Raw genomic sequence first — 24602 nt, forward strand, 5'->3', positions numbered from 1 at the left:
TGGGCGAAATAAAATCATTTTTAACTATCTCGAGCACGTGCGAGCAAATTTTTTAAAACTTGCTCACCTTTATTTTAATTGGCAAGAGTTGACTTTATTAATCTTGAGTGTGCGTGAGCACGTCTCACTTCAGTTAAATTGTTTATTATTAGTGTGACCAAAAGTCCCACTTACTTTAATTGTTTACATTGAGTTGTTTGGTTTCAGGGAGTAAGCGAGGAGAAATTCTCGTTCGCATATCTTAAAGTCCCATTTAATATCTCAAGTGTGTGCATCCAGGCAAAAATTGTACACATTTCGATTCCTTTTAGTAACGAGAAGGACGCCCTTGCGGTCCTCAGTGATAAAGGGGCTACGTTGTTTGATATGTAAGTGGTGTAGGGCCACTATCGTGCATGTTCAGACTGTTAAAGACTATTGAACCTTTCAAAATATGAAGTGTACACTGGCACACGTCTCACTGACATTATCAAGAAGGATATCTTGCTCCGTATCGTCTCCATAAACGAGCTTTGTACCGAGTTTGGTATAAGGTAGCCTATTGTCTGTAATTTATTAATCACTCAGGGCGAGGGTCTAATGTGCTTGACACTCCCCGAAGAAGTAGTACTGCTCTACTCTCCCTCTTTCATGGATGTGGCGTTCATGGAACAGTCGAACCTCTCCTTTCGTCTCTATAACAGACAATCTCCGATGCCGACAAAGTTCTCACACATTTTTTTCAAAAACAAAAAAACCTGTAATACGGACCCTCTCTAATACGGACAACGGACACTAAATCTCGGCCCCAGGGAGCAAATTCATATAGACCCAACCTCTTTTTTTACCGACAATCTCGTGATCAGGGGATGATACTTTGTGTATGTAATTCAGTTTCCTGGTTGTAGTTAGTTACAAAAACAACAACGCTTATTCATCTTAGACGTTTTCGGAATTGTGCTTATAGTCAATTTTTACATGCAGCATTGCATTGAAGATCATTTTGTTTGAAAACAGCTGTTAGACAGTGTGTCTCAATGCTGCATATTAAACAATTTAGATGCAGTTAAAAGACAAGTGTGGGCCTCATTAAAGTTACTGAACACTTCAAACTGTCAGTGGAGTCTTAAAAGTGACGTTATAGTGGAGACAGTTTTAATACGGACACTATGCTCTGTGCCTTCGGTGTCCGTATTAGAGAGGTTCAATAATGTTTAAAACGATTTAACCGAACACGAAAATCACAAAAAAAAATGACTATCAATATCTTGTTTGTGCAGTTGCCCCTAGATACCAATAAATAAATAAATAATCAATAATAAATTTAATTAAAAAATAAAATCAATCAATCAATAAATGATCCACTGAAACCTTAAAAGGTAACGTCACTCTGCACATGCCATTTTTCGTACGGTTCGCGGCTACTTTTCCAAATCTTTACAGTTATTGACACCAAAGATAGTTCAATTTTCTGTAATACGTGAAACATTGCATGTGCTCAGTTAGCTGACGCCTGTTCTTCATCGTTTTGAAGTGCCTGACAATAATCAGAGACTCATTCCTATGGTGATCTTTGGAGACACAGTGGGTGGCATATTTTCTGCTTCCCATAGTAAGCTAGGAAGGAAAGAAGGAAGGAAGGAAGGAAGGGAGGGAGGGAGGGAGGAAGGGAGGGAGGGAGGGAGGGAGGGAGGGAGGGAGGGAGGAAGGGAGGAAGGAAGGAAGGAAGGAAGGAAGGGAGGGAGGGAGGGAGGGAGCGAGGGAAGGAGGGAGGGAGGAGAAATGTCCACATTTCTGGTCAGTAAACTGTCATTACCTGACGCTTGCCATACGTTTGTTGTCTCCAAATCCTTCCACTCATCGTTGTCTGAATCGATCAACTCCCTGATCACCACTTCATAGCCTTTAAGGTTAGCGGCGCTGTGACATAAGGCAACTGACACCTTTTCATCAAATTTTCCGGTAAACTTGGAAGCGGACGGATCATCACAAGAAAGCTCTATTACATTGCTTACCAATGCCTCATCCTTCTTTAAAGGTGGGGAATGGATTGTCGACTCCTTCCGTGTGCATCTGAACAACACGGCTTGTGTCACAGCGTTTTGGGGAAATGTTATATAAGCAGCAGCTTGAATGTCTTGAAGCTTCCACACTGCTCCTTTTTGGCATATTTCACACCTAAAAGTCACGAAAAGAACATCAGAAAACAAAAATCTTGGACCCAGGCATTTGCCTCAGGTGATAAAAACAGGGACAGCAATTTCGCTAGCAAAGAAATGGCACTAACTCCCTTTCGTCTAGGAGAGGCAGATACTAATTTGTCGTCTTTAAGACAAATTTACTTTAAAAACTATTCATGAACTTAAATCTACCAGTAATTAAAAATGTTTTCACTGCATTTTCATTAAATACAACACGTAGCTGTATCGACAAACCGTGCACATTCAAAAGGGACTGTGTCACGGCTTAGTTAAGTTAATTTTATTAAGTTTTGCCAAATATTCGCTATGAAACTTAATGTTTGAAAATTACTTCTATGGATCTTAATGACAAAACCAAAGCTTCATTTCAACCAAATGTGTCTCCCGGGCGTTATAATTTATTAGTACGAGCAAAAGAGATTAACTTGAAACAACTGTTCAGCTTAACAGTATTTCAAAAACCCATCTGTTTCAATCTCCTTCAGTCTGGGCCATCCGTACCTTCTTTTGTATTTGTTGTGTTATTGAAATATTCAATCACTGTTTTAATCGGTCATTTTTATATTTCACCTAATTTGATGGGCATTTCCCATGCCTACATTCGGCCAAAATCCGTGACACACTGAGTTCCTTGAATTAATGTTGACAGACTGTTTATGGCACTCGATTACAAGTTATGTATAAAAACGTTTTGAAATGGACGGTCATGTTGTGATCTTTTTGCACACTGAAAAAACATATATAATAATGCAACTGGGGACCTTTTTCTGGTACGGCCGAACCTGACTGTATACGGATATTTTCTAACGTTTACAGCGTTGGTCTTTTTAAACGTTTGGGCCTCTTTTGCAAAGTGTTCAGTCATATGTTACTTTGCTTTCTTCTCTCTTTCTCTTTCTTTACTATCCTCATTCATTTGCCTTTTTATCTCCTTTCTTTCTTTGGGATAAGTTTTCAAATAACCGTGCGAGGAATCCAAAAATTGAACAAAGCTAGATTTAACAGGTCTCTCCTACACAATTTTATGACAATTCTAGATTCTTTTAACTGAGATACGTTAGTGAAGATATATCATTTGTGCCTCGGTTGCTTATAAAGGGGTAAAAACACAATGATTTGAGTGTGTAAACGCCGAAATAGTCAACTAGGCAATATCTCTGGAAAATGGGCAATGAAAAAAGCTTAGAAAAGAATTCTTTTAGCTCCTCCTCATTTTTTTTTCTCGAACCTTGTTATTCGCAGTGAAGCAAACAATTAAAGCCCACGCCAGCATCGTAATTTTTGGCTTATAATGACGATACCTTACTGTGTTTGCTAGACGTTGAATGAATACTATAGCAACTCTAATGGATCGACATGAAACAGCAAACGACGAATGGAATATGACACATGAATAACTTACTCCTCTGAGTCGGCGTTGTACATAGTTGTCGTCCTGTTCTCTGAATCAGGCTTCTGCCTTTCTTGTAATAGCTCAACATTGGCCTTGCTTTCTGACTTGGTATCCAGCTCTTCAACTGGTAGCTCAACCTTTATCTTGTTTTCTGAGACGGTACCCAGCTCTTCATCTGATGGCTCAAGCTCTTTTTGCTTCTGACTTGGTACCCAGTCTTCATGCGATAGCTCAACCTCCCCCATGTTTTCTGACTTGGTATTCAGCTCTTCAACTGATAGTTGCCCAACCTTCACCTTGCTTTGTGACTTAGTATCCAGCACTTCATCTGATGGCTCAAGCTTTATTTTGCTTTCTGACCTGGTATCCAGCTCCTCATGTGATAGTTTAACGTTCGCCTTGTTTCCTGAATTGGTACCCAGCTCTTCATCTGGTAGCTCACCTTTTACCTTGTTTTCTGACTTGACACCCAGCCCTTCATCTGATAAGTCAACCTCCCCCTTGCTTTCTGCCTTTGTATTCAGATCTTCATCTGGTAGCTCAACCATCATCTTGCTTTCTGACTTGGTATCTAGCTCTTTAACAGAAAGTTCAACCTCCACCTTGTTTTCTGAAATAGAAACACAGGGTATTGTAACCAGGAATTGCTCATTAAGCGTGGCATGTCTTTGCGTACAGCTTTCGTAGATTCTTAAAGACTCAACGGTGGAGGCGACACGTAGGAAGGCAATTTGGGTTGCAAGTATTGCTGAGAACACTTTCTGTCAATCACTTTAGCTGTTCAAGCTGTAAATGCAATTGTGTTTTTGGCGTGGGTGTTTATATTGTCTTTTTACATCAACACTGCAAGGTAATTCCCCGAATGACATTTTTAGACGTTAGTAAGTTGTTTACATTCCAGTGTGCTAAAATCCGTGTTCCAAGCACTCTGGAATGTGAAATCTATTGTTTTACACGTGCAAAACTATTGTTCTTTACATTTATGCACGTGATATCAATTATAACAGACTCATAGCCACTAAAAATACCATAATGATGTAATTTTCTATTTTCTTTACTCTGTTGGGGTTTATAAGTCACGCGCTCGCGATATTTGCTAGTTTGCGCTGAAACGAGCACTTTATATGTGTGTCAGGTAAATTTGTTTTAAAAACAGTTAAAAATTCGGTTGAATTTGCTGCTTGCAAGAAGTTGTACAGTAAAAACCACAATTGTCCGTGCATTGTTTTTGTTCAAGTAAAAAACTGGCTGTTACTGGGTAAAATGGTTATTTTATATATTTCTGGCTACAAGACTGAGAATGAACACTTGCATGTTTTGGAAAGAGCCAAGAAATGATTTGAGACATTACCTGCTTGCAACCCTGCAGATGCAGCACGTAGAGAAGTCTTAAAATCGCAGCAAAATTCCGTTGCTAAATCTTTGCGGCCAACGAATTCATGAGCCAAGGCGTCATGTAAGACCCGGTAAGATGCAGCTGAGCCGTCCCTCTGCTTCCAGTGTTGTAACATTCTATATGCCTTTTCTGAGAGGTCCATACATTCCATGTCAAATGCTATTAGCCGTTGTTCTTCGACATTCAGACGACGTCCGAGTATTATCCAGCGCTCTGCGATCCTCGATGAAAGTCTCTCTAAATCTTCATCACTGGGGTTTTCTCTTTTGACTGCAATCACAAAGAACGTAAAACCAAAATACATTATGTTTACAGCCCACTGTCCAGCCAACCATGTGAGTGAATTCGCCTTCAGCTACGTTACTTCTGCTTTGCATTTAGCAAAACACAGCCGTAAAAACAGCTAGTTAATTACCTTTAGGTAGCTTCGGTCGCTGAACATCCGGGGATCCAGGAAACAATGGCCTTCTCTTTGCGGTTACACTTTTACTTTTATCTGATATATCAACTTAAAAAAAGAAACGATCATCACCTTTTGCATACAACTCGGCATACAACCAACCATGTGAGTTAATTCGCCTTCAGCTACGATACTTCTGCTTTGCATTTAGCAAAACTGCCGTAAAAACAGCTAGTTAATTACCTTTAGGTAGCTTTGGTCGCTGAACATCCGGGGATCCAGGAAAAAAAGGCCTTCTCTTTGCGGCTACACTTATACTTTTAACTGATATATAGTCACCTCAAAAAAAAAGAAACGAATATCACCTTTGTCAAGTGCAAAACAAACCTTAATTTTCTCATGTACAAAATTACTTTAAAACGAAGGAAAGCTCAAAGCAGCAGTTTTCTATGGTAAAAACACTTTAAATTAATAATAAATTGTGAAATTCTGTTCGCGGAACCAAGAAAGTATTACTGAACATCATAATGATATGGAAAAACCTCATTTGCAAGGTATGTTTTGTGGAGACATTGCTGTGATATTCACGCAGGTCACCATAAGTGTCACAGGAACGTTTCAAAATGATGTGCTGTTGAGGCAGATCACGGAATCGGTAAGGATCAATCAAACCGAAGAAGGTCAACTGATCAACACAAAAGAAAAGTGGATGTATTTCCGGATCCCAAGAGCGGTTGTCACCGGCGCAATCGTGAAATTCAAGCTACAAACATTACGTTGTATTTTTATTGCACAATAGAAACTGAACTCTGAACTCTGATTTCCTATTCCTTGGATATATATTTTGTATTTTGTTTTGAGTTACTGCTATGTTTACTACTATTCTCGTTGTTATTTTAGATTTCGCTAGCAATCATTTTTGTATTTTGGTTTATATAGCGTTATGGTTGCTTAGATACTTGAGTTATTCTTTGTGCAGTATTATATGAAGTCGTCTGAAATTTAAAATTCTAAACAGCATATGGCTACCAACTGACGAGGTCTTCCGACGAAACTAGTTTTTGTAGTCGCGTATGTTAATTAATGTGTGTTGAAAGTAAATGCAAATAAGGTTTTCCCATATCATTATGATGTAATAATAAATTTAATTAGAAAAAAAATACGAAAAGAGGCCTCTGCGGAGTAGAGAACTCAGCATACATCTTCTTTAATGTATGAGATCTAATAGACTGAATGGAGATGTACAAACGGAGATTAAATATTACATATCATTGCAATCAGTAATAGGGGTATTTCGTCCAACAAAAGAAGCACATAAGCTTTTACAAGAAAGCAAAAATTTAGTTTCCGAGTAAGTGAAGTTGTACAGACATTTTAACACTATTCAGTAACATTCTGGATCTTCCGCAGGTCATGGTATTAGTAATTCCTTGTGCTTCTCGAGTAAAATGATTTTTATCACTCCACTTGAAATGTGGTCTTTACATCATTTGTCCATAAACGACGGTTATTGTTTGCGATCCACCCACCTAGTTCACGAGCTCTGCGCATATCCTCGTTACATCCTAATAATTGCCTCATCCGTCACGGATTCTTCCCATAACCTTATTTTGCACGATAAGGTAATAAGTAGGCATTGAGGATAAAAATACTTTTCTCTTTTTATTGCGAAATGATTTTTTTTGTTAGGGCCATTCAAGAGATTAACGCTGTGTTAACATTTAAACCGAAACAAAACATGTTTCAAGGAAATATGTTTCACCTAAACATGCTTGTTATTGCATAGTACATGAATGGTCACAAAACAAAAGTTAGCATAATCTACCAGAAGCCATCTAAAAGCATATTCTAGGTTTTCAGAGAGATCCTTATTGTTGTAATTCGAGGAAACTACCTCCAGCACCTGTTCAGCAGTGAAACGCGAACTGGACGTCATCTTGGTTTCATGTTATTTTGAAATAAGGTACTGCCAACATTAATGAGTGTTCATCTGGCACCTAGTAGATACTTAATATTTAATACTTATCTTCCTTATTTAGCTTTTATACATATATTTTTTTTGCTATAGAATGTTTGTGCTAGCTTTAACGTTTTTCATTAACCGCTTTTTTTTTTTCCTTTGCTTTATTGCCAACCACCTTCTTAGTATTAATGTAATTTAACTTCACTCAGCTCGATAAGCTTTTTAGTTTTTCTGAGTGTTATTACCATATTCTGTTTTAATATTCTTTTTTCTTCTTCAAAGCAATGTATCTAGGTACTTTTTCTGGTAATAAAGTTTGTTGTTGTTGTTGTTGTTGATGGCTTACCACTGTTAAGCTCGCATTGGACTGCAAGAACAAAAATACTTTTTTGCGCGACAGTTGACGCGCCGTGATCACTAAGAAACGTTTGAAAAAAAAGACAAGTTTGCTGTGTCTTGTGATATAATTTTTGGATGCGCTAGGATCAAAGGTCATGCTTTTTGGCAGTAGAGCCATACTTTCTCCACGGCCTCGGCGCGCACGCTCTTGTTTACCCAAATTAAGTAAGTAATTATGGCCTTTCAAACTAACTAAGTCGTTTTCTAAAAAGCCATGTACCAGAACGCCTTTTGAGCATTTGAAATTAGGCTAAATTTTTAGTCTCTCTCTTCAGTCATCAGCTTTTAAAATTTCGTGAAATATTTGCTTTCCAATCAAATCATAATCTAACTAACTCAAAAAATACAGGAAAAGCAGCACAAAGACGAGATAAAATTAGTTTTTAATGACGAACTTTGTTTTTAAATATAGAGGCCTCTGAATTCCCTTACTCATTTTGTATCCATATTACCATATTTTGTAGATTATTTTAGTTAGCGAAAGTCCGGGACCTAAACAGGAATAACCTCGTGGTCCTCCTTTTCAAATGTTGAACGTTTTATTATTATTATTATTATTATTATTATTATTATTATTATTATTATTATTATTATTATTATTATTAGTCTATTATTATTATTAAACGTGTAAATTATGATAAAACAGAGCCAGCAAATCAACTCAAGCATTACCTGCAGACGCATCACGTTTAGGATTCTGGCAGGAAAATTCCTCCGCAAACATTCTAAGGTTCACCAGTCTGTGACACAAAGCATCACATAACACCTGGTAAGTGGCATCAAAGCCTTCTCTTTCTTTCCAAGACAACAGCATTCGAAGTGCCTTGTCGAACAATCTTTCGTTTTCTTTATGAAATGCATCTAGCGTCGCTTGAGCGAATCCAAGGCGTCGACCCAGGTTCTCCCATTTCATACCAAGTTTTGTGGATAGCTCTTCTAATTCGTCTTCAGAGGGACAACCGTCTTTGACTGCAATGTTGACAAAAGAAAGATGGAATGTTTGCTTTAGAGTTACAAGTTAATCTGATACAGATTTTCATCCTAGACTCTTTCCTCACGGGATGTTTAGTGTATTTAAAAATGTACATTTTTACTTATATAGCAAACATTATTGGCAAGCTCTATTAGTTTACATATACGCCAATAAATATTATTTTGCCCTTATGCTGGAGCGCTGGGTTCCTTGCAGTCAGTTTGAATGCAGGAGAGGGTAAAACAAATTTACATGAAGAATACACCACTGACCATGCACAGCATATGAAACGCTTAATGTTCACATCATCCTTGTCCTTTGGCGTTCTCTTTGTCTCGCGAACAAGCGATAAGTACAGGAAAGGATCTGGAAAAAGATGCTGTGAAATTTCGTGCCAAACTGAATGAACGGAAGGGGCACTCTTTTAAACTAGAATGACGTCACGTCATACCGTGAGAAGGGAAGTCCTGTGTACTAACATATAATGACGTCACATCATGTTGATCGCTTATACAGGCCCAGACCTCCCCAAGCAAGCACGATTAGTATTCAATATAAGTCATAGGTAAAAAATCAAAGGTAAAAGAGTGTTCCAGTTTTGAAAGTTTTGTATAGACATTACCTGCAGTAGCAGTAGCTACAGGACTGTGGAAACTTGAAGATCGTAATTTTCGCCTTGGCTCGGATTCGGCGGGTGGAAGTATCGCAAATTCACCTGAAGAGAAATGGGTGAGATATGACAACGACAAAAATGATTATTTAGTTGAAATTAAAAGCAATCAATGGCACACACTCTTCAGTAGTCATGTGCATGAACGACGGGCGGATTTGACAGGTGCTCAAATGAAGTCACAATAAGTTGCCATGGCAGCCGAGTTTGATGGATGGCATTGTCATAGCAGCGATCTACGTGACCTAATTTGCATAAAGAAGAGGCGTAAATAACTTCTGAGCCTCGTTTTGGTGTCAATTTTCATAACCTCGTTTTGGTGCTTGATCGGAGTTGAAATTATTATGACGTCATTTGACGAGTTCCTGTCGAATCCACCCGTCGTTCATGCACATGACTACTCGCGCGTATTGTTTGTACGTTATATAGCGTCACTGACAATGCCAATTAGTAGAGCACTGGTTCCAGCTAGTCGTTATGATACAGCAGTAAAGTTATTGATTGATCGATTGATTGATCGATTGATTAAGTGTTGAAAAATCACTACTGTGAAACTTTGACCGAAAGGCAAGCAAGCGGATCAAAGAGAACATCAGGGACTAACGCCTTGTGGGTTAGCACAGATGTGTTTCTTAATGGAAGGATAATTCGGAGCTATTTTGAAGAAGTGAGCAGTAGAGCACTTACTCAATGCCATCAAAGCCAACATTCTCCTAAGTGAAAACGGGAGCTTGAATCGTAAAAAGCTACAAATGTTGTACTCGTCGAAGAGTGAAAAACTGGAAACAAAATTGAACAAAACTGGTACACGCTGCAAAACAATAAATACAGTATGGGGCCCAGTTCTCGGCCACTTTAGACGTAAACTAGTATTTCTTTCCTCAGAATAACCAAAGAAACTTGAAATTTCTCCCAGAGCTTTCTACATTATTCAGCTTTTTGGTGTAAAGCTATCGACCGGTTAATAATTAATTATCCCGAACAATAATAAAAATAAAATCTCCTTTTGTGGGCCCAGTTCTCGGCCACACGGGCCCAGTTCTCGGCCACCAAAAAGCTTATGCGTAATTTCCGTATAAAAAGGCTCAATTAATTTTCACAGTCATAAAATCACTCTGTAAACTTATTTATGTTATATCGATCCCAAATTATTTTTATGAGGCTTTGTTTTACTTTAGAAAGGAAGGTTTTTAACGCGCCTAGTTGCTTGCCTATTTGCAGGTTCTTGCAAAACCGCAGAATTGTGTAGTGTGACCAATGCATTTAGATGGTTTACTTTGCAGTGGAAAGGTCTTGAAAGAGTTAGGTGTTGTAGAAATAATAAACAAGACAAGAGTCAGCTCAAAACTTAGAGATTTAATTGAACTTTATTTTTAAAACATTTCTTTCTTTTATTCTGGCTGCAGTAGATGAAATTATATTAAAAACCAAAGCGCTAAGCTGTAATAGCGAGCAGGGTGGCCGAGAACTGGCAAATACGCAAAAGTCGCACGGAAAAATTCCGAAGTAAATTAAGACCCAAAAAAATACAAAGAATCAACAAAAAGTTAACTTAAGCAGAAAGCTGAATTATTTTACGTTTCACATGCAAAAAAATAGCTCTTTTGGATGGGACTTTCGGATAAAATACGAATTTAACTGCATCCAAGAATTTCAAGGAGCCGTAAACAAACACGATTTTGGGGAAAAAAAATTAACCTACCTCCGCGTAAACTCGACGTGTGAGCTTTCTATAGCGAGTTGAAGGATCAAACTGAAGATACTTAGAGCACAAGAATCAGTCTATCGCTGGATGTAAATAACTTTTTGTTTTAATTCAACTGAGGCGTGAAAAAACGCGTTGAACACAAAGTGGCCGAGAACTGGACCCGGCCGAGAACTTGGCCCCATACTGTACACGTTGAATAGCAAGAAAATGGCTTAAAGATAAACGACATATTTTTTGTGACTATGGCAAAAATCTAAAATCTAATGAAAGAGTAGAAAACATACCTAATTTGGATGCAAAATTTCAAGCGTTGTTTCACTTTACGAGTAACATTTTACATCGTTTACGCTCGTCTTCGACCGCCATCTTGGAAACACGTGAGGCTCTTTCATTTCTTGCCCTTGTCGAGTAGAACTATGGGTAGATAACCCGAGTAAAACCGAACAAATAACGAATAAAACTAAGTGAATACGAAATTCCCCGATTTCTGAAATGGCCGCCATGTTGTGACGTAACATGGTTATTAAATTTGATGTATTCATCCTCATCGGGGTAAAACATGTTGGCATGGTTGTCCTTTTCGATGTCCGAGTCAAGCAAAGACATTAACTTAACAAATTGCCTGAGTTTACTTTATGGAGCGCTGCCTCGGTTTTCGAGGCGATTCTTACGGGGCGTCTATTAGACACGGGGCGTTTATTAATACATGTCAGGGGAGGCGTTTATTAGATACGAGGGGTTTATTTGAGAGCGGAGCGTTTACTTGATCATTTACGGTATCGAATTAGTTCTCTAAGGCCCGGGTCAAACGTCGAACTTCACATGAGTCGAACTTAATGCAAATTACCAAAAACAATAGATTTTGCTCATTTACATTAGGTTCGACTCATGTGAAGTTCGACGTTTGGCCTGGGCCTAATTTCCTTCAGAAAAGTGCATGTAATAGGTAGAGAAAATTTCAACAAAATGCGCTGTAAAGGGCTGTGAAAGAACTTAGAACTTACAAAAGGATTTAGTGCTTCACACGATAACGTTTTGTGGAACTGGATCGTCGAAAAGCAAAGAATCGAACGAAATTATTATATGCTTGCTAAGCTATCAGAGAGTTGGTGAGGTCATTGTTATGCCCTCGGTCGCGAGCACTTGCAGGCAGTGGCTACAAACTTTATAGCCAGATTTTACGCAATGCCGATGATTTTGTGTGATAGTATATGTAAATGCTGAAGAGAAACATTCACTATAACAACGTGGCTGAAGCGAGACAGCATTCATTACAGTCTTTCCTTCAAATGATGCTTTGGCGATCGTAGCGGCGAGCAGCTTCGCTAGGATTTACTCCAACTCTTGTGGGGTTTACAGTGAAACGGACAACCGGGGCCACCCAACGTTTTTTAGCCAATCACAAGACAAGCTCAGAACAAAAGAATTGGAGTTCGTTCATCAGCGGACCAACTACAGCAACGGGAAAATTTAACTCAGCGACGGCATGACAAAGCTTAGTTTTTACGGCAAATATGTAATGTTGTTCGTTCCGTTTTAGTTCAAGGCAAATAATTATTTACCGAACGGCGGCCGGGAAACTTGAAGACTGAACGGATTCAACGTGAATACATTTTTCAAATTACAGCCGGCTCAACGTTTAAAAATGTATTTTCCGAAACACGGTTTGGAATGTCGGAGACCACTTATATATGTAATTTACCGAATTGCGGCCGGGAAGTTTACTGTTCAACAAGTTACCGAACGACCTGCCGTTATTCGGTAAATATGTATCGAAATATACTCCCGTTGAAACGGGTCGTGCTCAAAAATCTCGGCCATTATTCGGTAAATTATATATTTACATTGAGTACGTTTCACCTTCCACATTCCAAACCGTGATTGAGAAAATATTATTTATGAGTTTAGCCGGCCGTAATTCGATAAATTCATTTACGTTGAGCCCGTTTCGTGTTCACAATTCCCTGCCGTAATTCGGTAAATTATATTATTGACATTGAGTCTGTTTTGCCATCAGCATTCCTGGCCGGCATTGGAAAATTTTTATAAGTTTAGCCAGCCGTAATTGGATAAATTTACGTTTCGCCCGTTTCGTGTTTACAAAGGAAAGTTGAGGGGAGGGCTAAGATTTTTTGGGCTCCCATTTGGGAAGGGCCAAATGTTTTTCGACCCGCGATAAGGGGAGGGTCACAAATTTTTGGGCACCTGTTTTAACCAATAAACTTTTTTAATATTTTAGGCTACTTCAATCCAAGGCAGAAAGCGTATCTTCAGCGGCATCCTCACCCGATATTCCCAACTTGGGAAAAGGAACACGTGATTGAAAGCATATTAAGCGAAAACCCTGTACTTATTGAAGAAACGGTTCAGACTGATAAAACTACTAGAAGAAACACCAAGTTAAATGCTAGAAAGACACAACACTCAAGAGAAAGAAAGAAAAGATCACAAAGAATAAAAAGCCTAGGCAGTCTTGCAAAGAACACCACCCTGGCAACCATATTGTCAAGAATTCCATTGGCTACATTGATAGAGATGGCTCACGAAAGACCAAGATGAGGCAATAAGAGAGAAACCGGCATTGTTACCTCAAGATACTTGTATTTATGAGTTAAAAGCCAATATCTACTTTTTAGACCTTGTAATAATGTTTTTTTTTTTCTAATGATGTAATGTGTAAACAAACAACCATCCTATCTGTTAAATAAATGCTGTGAAAATTTACTTGTTTGCTCTCACCTTTTTATTCATCCTTTCTCTTTTTTGACATATTTCATTATTTTTCCAGTTCTTTAAAGCAAAAATGATACAATTTGTTTTTATTTTACTTTCTTTAAGCGTTCTGGCTTGATTTGTGTCAATTTCCGCTATTTTCCTCCGAAGAACCACCGGCTTTTTTAACCTTAGACAACCTTACATTTCTGTGTGGCGTTTCGCTTTACATTCCCAGCCCTTTTTTTTAATATTTTATATGACGTGAGATCGGACACTATTTTTAAAATTATTTTATACTAGTTGAGAGCTCTTACGCAAACCTGCTACACCTGCTCGCATCCGGATTTTTTTATCCTTACATATCCCCCTACATTTCCTTATGACGTTTCCTTTTTAAATTTTCAAGCTCGTTTTTTAATATTATTTTATATTAATATTATTTTTTATATTATTTGTAGACCTCGCGTGCTTCGCTATTAAGTGGCGATTTCTAACCTATAAATCAACTTGGGGGTTATTTGTATAGCTTCCTCAGGCATTTAAGAATTTCGAAAGTGAAGAAAGGTGGCTTGTTTTTGACCCCATCGATCGGTCACTCGATTCATTCGTTGGTCTTCGTACTCCCCGTCGCTCGCACTCCACGCTAGCTACGATATCAGGTCAATCGAGGCGTTATTCTCTGCGTGCCCATGAAACATCGCCTAAACAATAAAACCAGTGTCAAGACTGGGTGTTTTGACACAGACTGGAATCTTACTAGATTCACTTTGCACCCCAAAAGCAGGTTTACTCTGATACACAAAAAAGCATCCTGGTCGGCCTCAATTGCTGTGCTCAGTTCGGGAGCGATAAAATGAATTTCTTAGTATTTCCAGTCAAAACTCCGCCGCAAATCAGATGAAAAGAAAAACATTGTCAATTTTTGTACAATTTAGGTGATTTCGGGGCCCAATCATAAAAATTTCGCTGCAGAAAGTCTTCGATATTAAGAGGGAATTGAAGAGAACTGGGCATCGTTCTGGATTTGACGTCACACGCTCGCTCTCCCCAAACCAAACGGGTTGGACTTCAACCGGGCATAGAAAATCGAGGATTTAACCATGTCAAAATTCTTTTGGGCAGAAATACTCAGCAAAATATGTTTTTTTTTTTACTTGAGCGAAAACAAATTTTGGGGGCTAGGTGCACTTTAAATATCAAATCTTAGTGCCATGATGTGTAAGGAGGAGATAACAGGCACGAACTAACTAGCTAAAATGCCGGTAAACTTAAAACATTCTCAGTTAGCTGATAACATTTGTACGCGTATCTTTGTCATTTATAACATAAGTACTTTTTGTGGATCTTCTACTACGTTGTATTAGAACAAGACAAAACATTTTTAATTTACATGACTGTGTCGTTTTTATAATTGCAATTCAACTTATGAGAATTCTAGACTGTGGAGCATCTAGTTTTCTGAAACACTTCCCGGCTGCCGGGTACCTAGACACAGCGTCTTTATATCTTGCTATTTTTTTCTCCATTCCTTTTTTAACTATCCGATGCAACGAAAAAGTTATCCTCTTGTTTAAGACACATTTATTTGTATATAAATGCTTGTGACATGTTTGTTTGAACCTATTGAATGATAAGAGAAGATCTGACTGATTCCGACGCTCCTTTATTAATCCAGACAATATAATTAGACAAACTTCTTCGATTCAATTAAATCCGCAGCGGTAATTTCGTCTGAGCGTGTTTTCTAAGTAGTTAGTAGTTGGTAACTGGTTTCGAGATCGTCTATAGTATCTTTTCTATAATCAGGTCAGGTGCAAAGTACATATCTTTTTACATGTATGCCATCTGCATCTTTAAAACTTTAATCCCAAACTCAGAAATAAAAAATACCTTCAGCTTTGGTGCGCTTGGATGAACTTGGCTCTTCTGCTGAGACCTCTGTACGAAGAAAGACACGCATTCTTTTAAAACCACAGTAATCTAAGAGGACATTAAGTTGAATTTCTTTAAAGAAACCACTAAAAATAGTTTAAGAAAAAAGCTTAATTATTCCTTGAAGGATTGGAATCTTATCTTATCCAACACAATAATGAAACCAATAGCCTGCATATCCTAATCCTTAAGTTGTACAGCAAAAGTAAGGAAAAGAAAACATACATGTAACTAGACAATCAAACAGTCAGTTAATCAATCAATCAATCAATCAATCAATCAATCAATCAATCAATCATCAATCAATCAATCAATCGTCAATCAATCAATTAATCATTTAATCTTTATTTCGCTAGACGTCAATCAATCAATTAATCATTTAATCTTTACTTCGCTAGAGTATTCGAGTAAACTTTAAACGTAGTTGAATGTACCCTTTGATTTCAATGAGATTATAGTAACCTTAAGAAACACTAGGTTCGTTTAAAAAATACCCTTGGGAGCCATAGAAGCTTCCATCAGACCCGAAAGGTTACCAACTCTCACAATATTGAGCAGAAGTTTGTGTGACCATGATTACCTTTGTAATGGGGCCATTGATGGAAAACAACATGATCACTCAAAATATTTGCAACAACAGAAGCAGCCATCGCACTTGCAAAATGACTCCAGTTCTCTGATACGTTCTCAGTACCATCAGCATAATCTGCGATTCCTTTTACTACTAGCCATTCAATCTGATCATCAAATGCAGCCGTGAAAATAACTGAAAAAGAAAAAAAGTACGCGTAAGAGTGTTGACTTGAGGGAGAAACGGTAACAAAAAATAAGTAAACTATTTTAACTGTGATTTGATTCTAGTTGGGAATTATCCTCAGTGCACTGTAGGCTCTGTAGCTTGGATGTTTACACAGTCTACTTTTAACCTGAAGGTCGTGGATTTGAATTTCACCTGCGCCGCTGCATGAATTTATTTTTCTGTGACCAGGATTTCCAGTTTCTTATCACTTAGTTAAGATCTGATCCAACTGATTTTACAATGAAATAAATATTGGAAATACAGCCCGGAATTTTTTTTCCACCATTTTTTAACACTTGAAGACTTTTTATTTAGGCCCTGTCCACATTAACCCGGGTAAATTGAAATCAATCAATCAATCTTTATTTAACGTGGTCAGCACGCTTAGCTGAAGAGCTAGTTTGCAGGTGCGCCACGAAATAAAAAAAAACAAAATAGAAAAAAATAAAAACTTCTTTGAAGTGTAAAAAAATAAATTAAGCTGTAATTACTAAGAATAACTATAAATTACAATATTGTCTAACTAAGATTAAAAATATAAAAATTTTAAATTTAAAAAAATTAAAAATTTAAAAATATTATTAAAAACAGTAAAATAGCAATATTAAAAAATTGACAAACTTCTCGGTCAAAGTCCCGTAAGATTTAATGTTCTTATATTCGTCTTAAAAAACGTGTAAGTTTTTTTTTTTCCTTGTTTCTTCTGGTAAAGAGTTCCACAGTTTCGATGCAGTATATCGCCACGATTTAAGGCCATATTTTGTTGATTTTACTTTAGAAAGGTCCACAATTGTGTTGCCTCTGAGGTTATAAGTGGAGCGTCGAAAAGGCCGTTTCCTGAATGTGGACGGTTGGCCTAACCGGGAAAAAAAGATGCGTTTCCAAATTTACCTGGGTCATTGTGGACAGGGCGTTAGACTTGTTTCTCACTAATGACTGCAAGAAGGTAGGGGTAGAGGGATTAACAAAAGGAAGAGATTGGTTGACCATGCTGGCGATGAGTTACATCCTTCTTGGCAGAAAATGGCAGGAAAAAAACGTATGCAGGTGCTTAAGCATGATTTGATTTTGTTGCAAATTTCAGTGACCTTCTCAGATTGATAATGTCAAATTTTGATACCCCCGCCCACAAATACGCTCACCCAAAAATCTCAGATGCAAAAAGTATTTATAATGTTCTTCCACTGCTAGGTAAGCCCAGTCATATAAACCCTTTGGAAACTATTTAGAAAAGGAGCTTTTGGAAACCGTTTGGACACCCTTTGGAACGTTTAAAGAAACCCTTTGGAAATCTTTTGGAAACTTTTTGGAAAATTCTTTAAACCCACGAAAACTCTTTGAAAACCCTTTGGAAACTCTTTCGAAACTTTTAGAAACCTGCTTGAAACTCTTTGTTAACCATAGACAAAACCCGTTGGTGCGTCTTTAGACACCCTTGGGAAACGCCCTGGAAACGCCTTGGTAAATCTTTAAAACCCCATGGAAACTCTTAAGAAACCTCTTTGGAAACGTTTTGGAAACACGGTTTAAGGGGGTTTGAAATACTTTGAAAGACCTTAATAAATCCAAATCGCACTAAAAAGACGTTTTTTCCTCTGGAGGGTCACATTGGCCTATACAGTAAAAACCCGCGAGTAAGAACCTAACATTTAAGTACCTGTTATGCTTAAATCATCTAATTACAAACCATTTTTATACTGAGAACCTATTTAGCCTAAAATTTTGAAACAGGTTCTTAAGAAAATAAGTTTGGACAAGGCATTACTGAACATGTATAATATGTTTATGTTCTGAATGATTAGTGCTTCATTTGTACATAAACAGTTCAAGTACTTGTGTGTGGTATGCAAGGAATAGGCCAAATACCACTAAAAGTTCTATTGGCAACAATGTAAATTTTTATTTAGAGAATAACAACCTATTAAGAACCTGAATAGCCTAAATTTGTGTTAACTACCATTTATGTAAGAACCTTTTTAGGCTAACCTGAAAAATAGTTTCTTACTCGCGGGTTTTTACTGTATTTGTTGTTTAAGGTCTCAAAGAATAATATAATTTTAAGCCCCCTAGCTACTGTAGGGATAATTTTTTTATTGTTCATCCAATGACTGTAGAACTTGCCTTCTCTTCTCAGTTATATGTTTAAAGTCCTTTCCTTTGCAACATTCTTACAAATTCCTTTCAAATTTAACCTAAATCCCAAACATTTCTGAAGTGCAAAATTCCTTTCGATACCACAGTGTATGCTTTTCCCTTCCCTAAACAGGCCTACCTAAAAATAGACCAAAATAAGCTCACTAAAAAGCCTTTGAAAAATTAAGTACAGGGCTTATTAGTATAACTCTACACTACTTTAGGAGATAAATGACAACCTACCTTCACCTCCCATTTCCATAGCAGTTACTAGTGGATAGGACTTGGCCAGTTCCTCACGCCGCCATCCAGCACTGACCTGCTCAGGGCCAATCAAAAACTCACCATCACAATGTACTTTGACTTCTCGTGCTGCTGGGTTTTTTAAAGGTGCCTCCCAGCCATCGCCTGCATATTTGATGAGGTCAAGAAAATGTCGGCTAACATAACTTTTCATGCCAGTTAATTCCTCTTCAGTGCCGGTTACCATTTTGGATGCATACGTTGTTAATTTCGCAGAGACAACAACATCTCCTAACTTGGTTTTCTCGGGGTTCAGACCACTGCAGGTTCCTACAGAAATGACACCCTTGGGTCTTAGTTTAGTGACGGCATTTTTGACAGTAATGAGAGAACTGCCATGACCAGTGAAACCTTTGTAGCATCTTATCAAAGCAACTTTTACTTTTTTCTCTTGACCTGTACACATGTCTCCAAAGTAAACATAACCAACACCATCAAACCAGCATCTAAATGGATCTTTCAACTGCATGTAACAAGCTATGAATTCACAGTTCTTGACCGTCACCAACAGGAATTCAACAGGCAGATTCGTATCATCTGGATCCTTTAGTGGTGCTCGAATATCTCTTATGGATGGAAGATAAACACTAAGCTCAGGCGGGACATCATTTGAACTGATACCAGAAGTGTTCATTTCAGCTTTTTTCCATTTTTGTCAACTGATTTGGGAAGTGTTTCTAAACAGCAACTAATCGAACAAAATTATTTCAAGTCAAGTATGCAGAGGCACAAATTCCAAAAAAGAATAAACCAAGTTTACAGTGGGAATACGGCTTTTAGCACCCCCCCCCCCCCCTCCTCCCTCCCTTCAAGGTGTGGACTTTTTAGGAAGCACCTTTTTTGTTGGCACAGTTTTACTGACGTTTGGTGGATGGCTACTGCTCGCCATTTTTGCAGATCACTCCTAGGAAGAAGAATTGTATCATAAAGTTTTATATATCATATATCATTGAGTTCGATTGGTTCGAAAATAGAACACACAGCAAAATAGATGTTCGATTTTGCTCGATTACCGAACCCAATCGAACGAACCCAATCGATTGATTTTTGGTTCGATTTGTTCGTTTGGATACACCGGGCTTATTCCACCCTGTAGCAGCAGGTTTTTCAATTTTGTCTTCTTTATTTTTTACCATCTTGCTTGCCACATGTTTAGATGATGTTTTTTTATACATGTTCAAGCGTTTTTCCCTTTTCCTCTGCCACGTCCTTGCAGCTGGCATTAAATCTCCGATATTTTGTAGCTGTCTATCATTTATTATTATCATTTATTAGTATCATTTATTTACATGGGTAGTCGACCGGTTTCGCGCGATCGACCACCGAATAAGACTGGGAGCTAACTATAGAGATAAATAGGACGTGACCAGAGCGAGATCAAATGTTGAACAACAAGAAATCGCCGCGAAGAACACAAAGCAAAATACTCCTGGGAAATGGAACACGACTTTTCGGTTCGTTCCACTGGAAAATTCCTGAAATAAATGGAAAATCTGAAAAGGTAGTCCCGTTTTCCCGGTGGAACTTTCTGATGGAAATTCGCGTTCCTTTTACTTGTTTACAGATTTCTCGTCTTTCTCGCTAGTCCCAAACCTTTTTTCACAGCCAGATCTCTCGGCTCTTCAACTAAAATGGTGGATCAGTCTTATGTATTTAAAGTTCTTCACAGGTGATGTCAGGGTTTAATCAGTGCTCAAGTATTTGCTGCAGATCGAGAAAATTCACTGCATCACAATAAATGGTAGTTGGAATTTGTGCCGGAAGCCAAGTTTTCTTTGAGCAGAGCAAGTATAATAAAGTCAACGATCAAATATGCTGGCAAAGAACATTCAAAATAGCGTTACTTGTGTGGCACAAGTAACGCTGAAGTAAACAATAAGACTTTTTTAATTTATCAGACTTTCCTCGTCATGCATCATCAACATGAGTATAAACATCTTTCGCGGACGATTCGAGGCGGCAACAGAAACAGAACAGAGAGGAGCCTGTGAACGAAATGAGACCCGTCTAAATCGAACGCGCTCTTCCCGATCGGAAATTCCCAACAGACATTTTACCGGAATTTCTTGTAAATGGTAAACGGCCCCTATATCGTATATCAGGCTTATACCAGATTATTAAGACCCCTTGGAAAACGTCATCACTTCTGCATGCTTTGCGTGCCGTTTATATATTTCTGACTTGCTGCGGAGCTCCTCACTGGCTCTCTTCTCCAATAAGCCTGGCCAAAATTTTTACGTTTCCTGGATTTATTTTATGATAAGGTCATTGTCTTTCAGTGGCGTGTATCTTGTGCTCTAAGAGCCTATCATCGGGCTTTTCTCTAGGTCCTCTTAACGCAGACGTGCTTTGGGCAACCAACGTTCTGGAGGAAGAAAGGTTTGCGTGACGAGTCCAAAGGAACTCACAATTCTTTGCTTTCTTTCGCAAGCGAGTGATTTAATTAATCTAACATGACGAAATGTCTTTCTCTCCCCTATACCTCTCTGTGAAATGGAATCACATATTGTGCCTGTCAAGATCACACACGCGACAAAATAGCTGACAAAAGTCCCAATCCCAACCAGAGAGCTAAAAGAAAGATTTACGTTCACTAGAACTACCTAAAAAAATCAGAAATAAAGTCACGAAAAAAAGAAGATTCATGATTCACGTCTAATTCAACTCTTCGTTCACGGGTCACGATTCACGAAAAAAATAAAAGCCCAAATCACGTTTACCGGCAAATAAATAGCCTCAATCACGCTTCACGAAAACGTATAGAGGTCCCTGTTCTTTTGGCAAGAAGTGGTTATCGAATTTTTGTACTCATGTCAAAGCTGCACGCGCCATCCATGTCAAAACGCACTATTAAGTCACGTCACGATGAAACTAACTGATTACCCACAGCTGTCACGAAAAAGTTGTCCGTATCAATCCACATAATAAACATGTAACAAGGCAAACAAAATTTTGACACTTAAAGCGCGCCATGTTGATCACATTATACTTGGGAAAAGGCATCGCTTAACAGTCAAAATAGATGAATTACCAATTTCATCGACAACGGACGCGTTTATGAAGTCTTTCCGGCTTTGTTTGACAAAATCTTGAAAGCTTATAAAACAGAATTTTTAGAGAAGAAAAAATCGCATACTGTGACGCCCTGATGTTGAATAAACGATCATAAATAATTTCATTCAGGCAATACGCTGACAGCATTAAAATGGACCTCTGCAAGTTTCCGTATGTCGAACTCAACAAACACTGCAAAGAAACCTTCATTGTGAGTGTAATATTTAAAATGACAACGACCTCACGTCAGATAGCGAGAGATCGACCTCGATGATTTCAATTCAACGCCATGGTCAACATGATGCATAATTAATCCATATTTTCGGCGGTGCTGAGTTATAGTTAAGGTACACATCGATTAAAAACAGCGGATAAAACTAAGAATCCCTCCTTGTCGTTAAAAATCATTTTCATCCACTGGAATCATGCACAGGGATTCCGTTTCTGCTTTCAGTCTGCCCTAATTGGAAACACAATGACCTATTCGCTGAGTTCAATTCAAAACTGTTAACTACATTAGCTTGATACTGGTCAAAATAAATAACTGGGGGGCTCCGCTTTTAGGCTTGTCTAATTTTATTCAATACGTTACAAGTTTAATAGGCTGTTTTCAAGGGAAAGATTTCATCTCTGGGAGAAAGAACACTTTTAAAACAAGCGGCGGATCTAGCATTCCGGGCGATATAAGCTGGCAACAATTTCGCGCAGTTTCATAACTTTCTCACAGGGATCGCGATCGAGCGAGCAGCTATGTATGCCGCAAAAGGCTTTGTGCTTGGGACGATGATTCTAGCGATCTAAGTTATGCGGTATCGTACACTTTGCGTTAGACATACAAGGCCCAGCTAAAGGCCTCGCAAACTGACTTGTAAACCCCCAGAACAATACAATAAATATTGTCTTACCTTTTACATGTCGATTGCTTCGAATCGAAGGCTCTCAGGAAGCTGTATCTTGTCTTATGACTACGATATGAAGTTCAGAACATAGTTTGCAAGCACAATGGAATACGTAAATTAAATCAACTGCCAATATTCTAGCAAAAGTCAATGCAAACATAAACACGCATCGCGTGACCAACTCGCACGGAATGTGGCGTGAGACACCTTCGGTGACATGCTACGTGACAAGTTTCAAGGACCTACTCTTGGATTAAAAACAATTTGCTTGTCACGCGTCGATAGCTAACTGCTCGAGAATTTATTACTAAGTGCACGTAATGGCTTGTACTGTTGCCTTGGTGATGGCATGCAACCAATAACTGCCCAACCACAAACCTGAATTGAAACAATTCTTTATAACAGCCTCAAGCAACATATTGATTATGCAAAATTCAAAGATTGTTGTTCCTTCTAACTTATAACCGCGACTTGAAAGGCTCGGTTTTACCATGAACTGGAGATGGTATATCGAACGATATTTCTATCTGCTGTTACTCATGGTCAGTTTTCACAAGACAACATCCATATCGCCTTCTAAAACGGTTAATAAGACAACCAGGCCTGAAGAACCGAGGAACGAGAAGAACTGTCTTAAATATGATTACCAAATTCATGATGCCTTGACGTCTACCAAGCCACCGTTCGATAATTACTTTAACATCTCCAGTGCTATTTATCCCTCCGAGGATATATCATCTAAACTTGTGAACATCTGGGTGCATTTTATTAATTCCACGGTCAACCACACTGAAGTAGATCAACGCAAATTTATTTGGAGTCGTTCGTGCTTGTATGTGAGTGATCGTTACTTGAGCCTCCGAGCCATGAGTTTGTATTCGTTGGCTACCATTTGGCCTGACCGAAGGCAGGAAGACCTTCATATAACCTTAAATGAATTTTGCAATCCAAAAGAGAAGAAGAAAAGACTGCTCAAGTTCTTGTCAACGGTAAGGATTGGAATGATGTTTCATTAAAAGACTGTGCAGTAAATATCGGGAGGGGGGAGGGGTTGTAAAGCAAGAGGGGAAGGAGAGTGTAAATTGACACACATAGAAGGGGGGGGGGGGGGTAGTCTGATTTATCGAGGGAAGAAACTTAATTCCTAGCTGTCCTCTGGGAGAATAGGGCCATTGACTTGTTTATTCTATTCCACCCATCTTCTGTTTTTCTCTTTCTACAGTTCTCCCCCACTCTTTAGATCGCCCTCGGCTCCTCGTTCCCTCTTGCGCCCAGGTTAGAGCAATACACGGATTCTCTTAGTCTTCCATGCGCAGTACATGCTCTATCCAGCGCCACCACCGTCTCCGTATCTGCTCACTGATGGTGCAAGTCCAAGCTCTCCTTGTTACTTCTTCATTCGAAACCCTCATTGGCCAGTATATTCTTAACATCCTCCGTACACACTTGTGTAAAAATGTGTCCAGTTTTGCCTCATCTGTCTTGGCATTCTCCAAGTTTCGCAAAGTAGCTCTGTTATTACGTTGGACTTTAAGATCCTGATCTTTGTGTTACTTTTGTCCACTTTTCCCGTTGCTATTCAGGTGATCGATCTTCTCCGAATCTGTGTGAATGTGCTTGAGATAAGAGCCAGGTCTTCTGCGAAGTCTAAGTTCTCTAGCGTTGACGGTTGTCATCTTCCGCCT

The 24602-nt window shown here is 38.5% G+C and overlaps 3 protein-coding genes across 3 annotated transcripts in view; 1 reads left to right on the forward strand and 2 right to left on the reverse strand.

Annotated features, from left to right (window-relative positions):
• Window positions 1–23120, reverse strand: part of LOC144650437 (death domain-containing ATP nucleosidase-like) — an 89274-nt gene extending 66154 nt beyond the window's left edge. The window contains exon 1 of the mRNA XM_078510117.1: window positions 22924–23120. The gene's annotated coding sequence lies outside the window, so the exon portion shown is untranslated. The remainder of the gene's footprint in view (window positions 1–22923) is intronic.
• LOC144650412 (uncharacterized) overlaps window positions 1–24602 on the reverse strand; it is a 264303-nt gene that overhangs the window by 20699 nt on the left and 219002 nt on the right. The window contains exons 3-12 of the mRNA XM_078510077.1: window positions 18905–19603; window positions 16310–16495; window positions 15688–15735; window positions 9327–9419; window positions 8404–8700; window positions 5613–5708; window positions 5385–5477; window positions 4925–5239; window positions 3583–4183; window positions 1796–2157 (exon numbers count right to left, since the gene is read on the reverse strand). Of these exons, the coding sequence (XP_078366203.1) occupies window positions 1796–2157; window positions 3583–4183; window positions 4925–5239; window positions 5385–5477; window positions 5613–5708; window positions 8404–8700; window positions 9327–9419; window positions 15688–15735; window positions 16310–16495; window positions 18905–19603 (2790 nt within the window). The remainder of the gene's footprint in view (window positions 1–1795; window positions 2158–3582; window positions 4184–4924; window positions 5240–5384; window positions 5478–5612; window positions 5709–8403; window positions 8701–9326; window positions 9420–15687; window positions 15736–16309; window positions 16496–18904; window positions 19604–24602) is intronic.
• The window catches only part of LOC144650452 (uncharacterized), a 141042-nt gene continuing 139679 nt past the window's right edge, over window positions 23240–24602 (forward strand). Inside the window, exon 1 of the mRNA XM_078510138.1 lies at window positions 23240–23906. Within this exon, the coding sequence (XP_078366264.1) occupies window positions 23409–23906 (498 nt within the window). The 5' untranslated portion in view covers window positions 23240–23408. The remainder of the gene's footprint in view (window positions 23907–24602) is intronic.

The sequence above is a fragment of the Oculina patagonica genome, chromosome 4 (genome assembly GCF_052425735.1).
Source record: "Oculina patagonica isolate OP01 chromosome 4, crgOcupat, whole genome shotgun sequence".
In the NCBI taxonomy this organism is placed as follows: Eukaryota; Metazoa; Cnidaria; class Anthozoa; order Scleractinia; family Oculinidae; genus Oculina; species Oculina patagonica.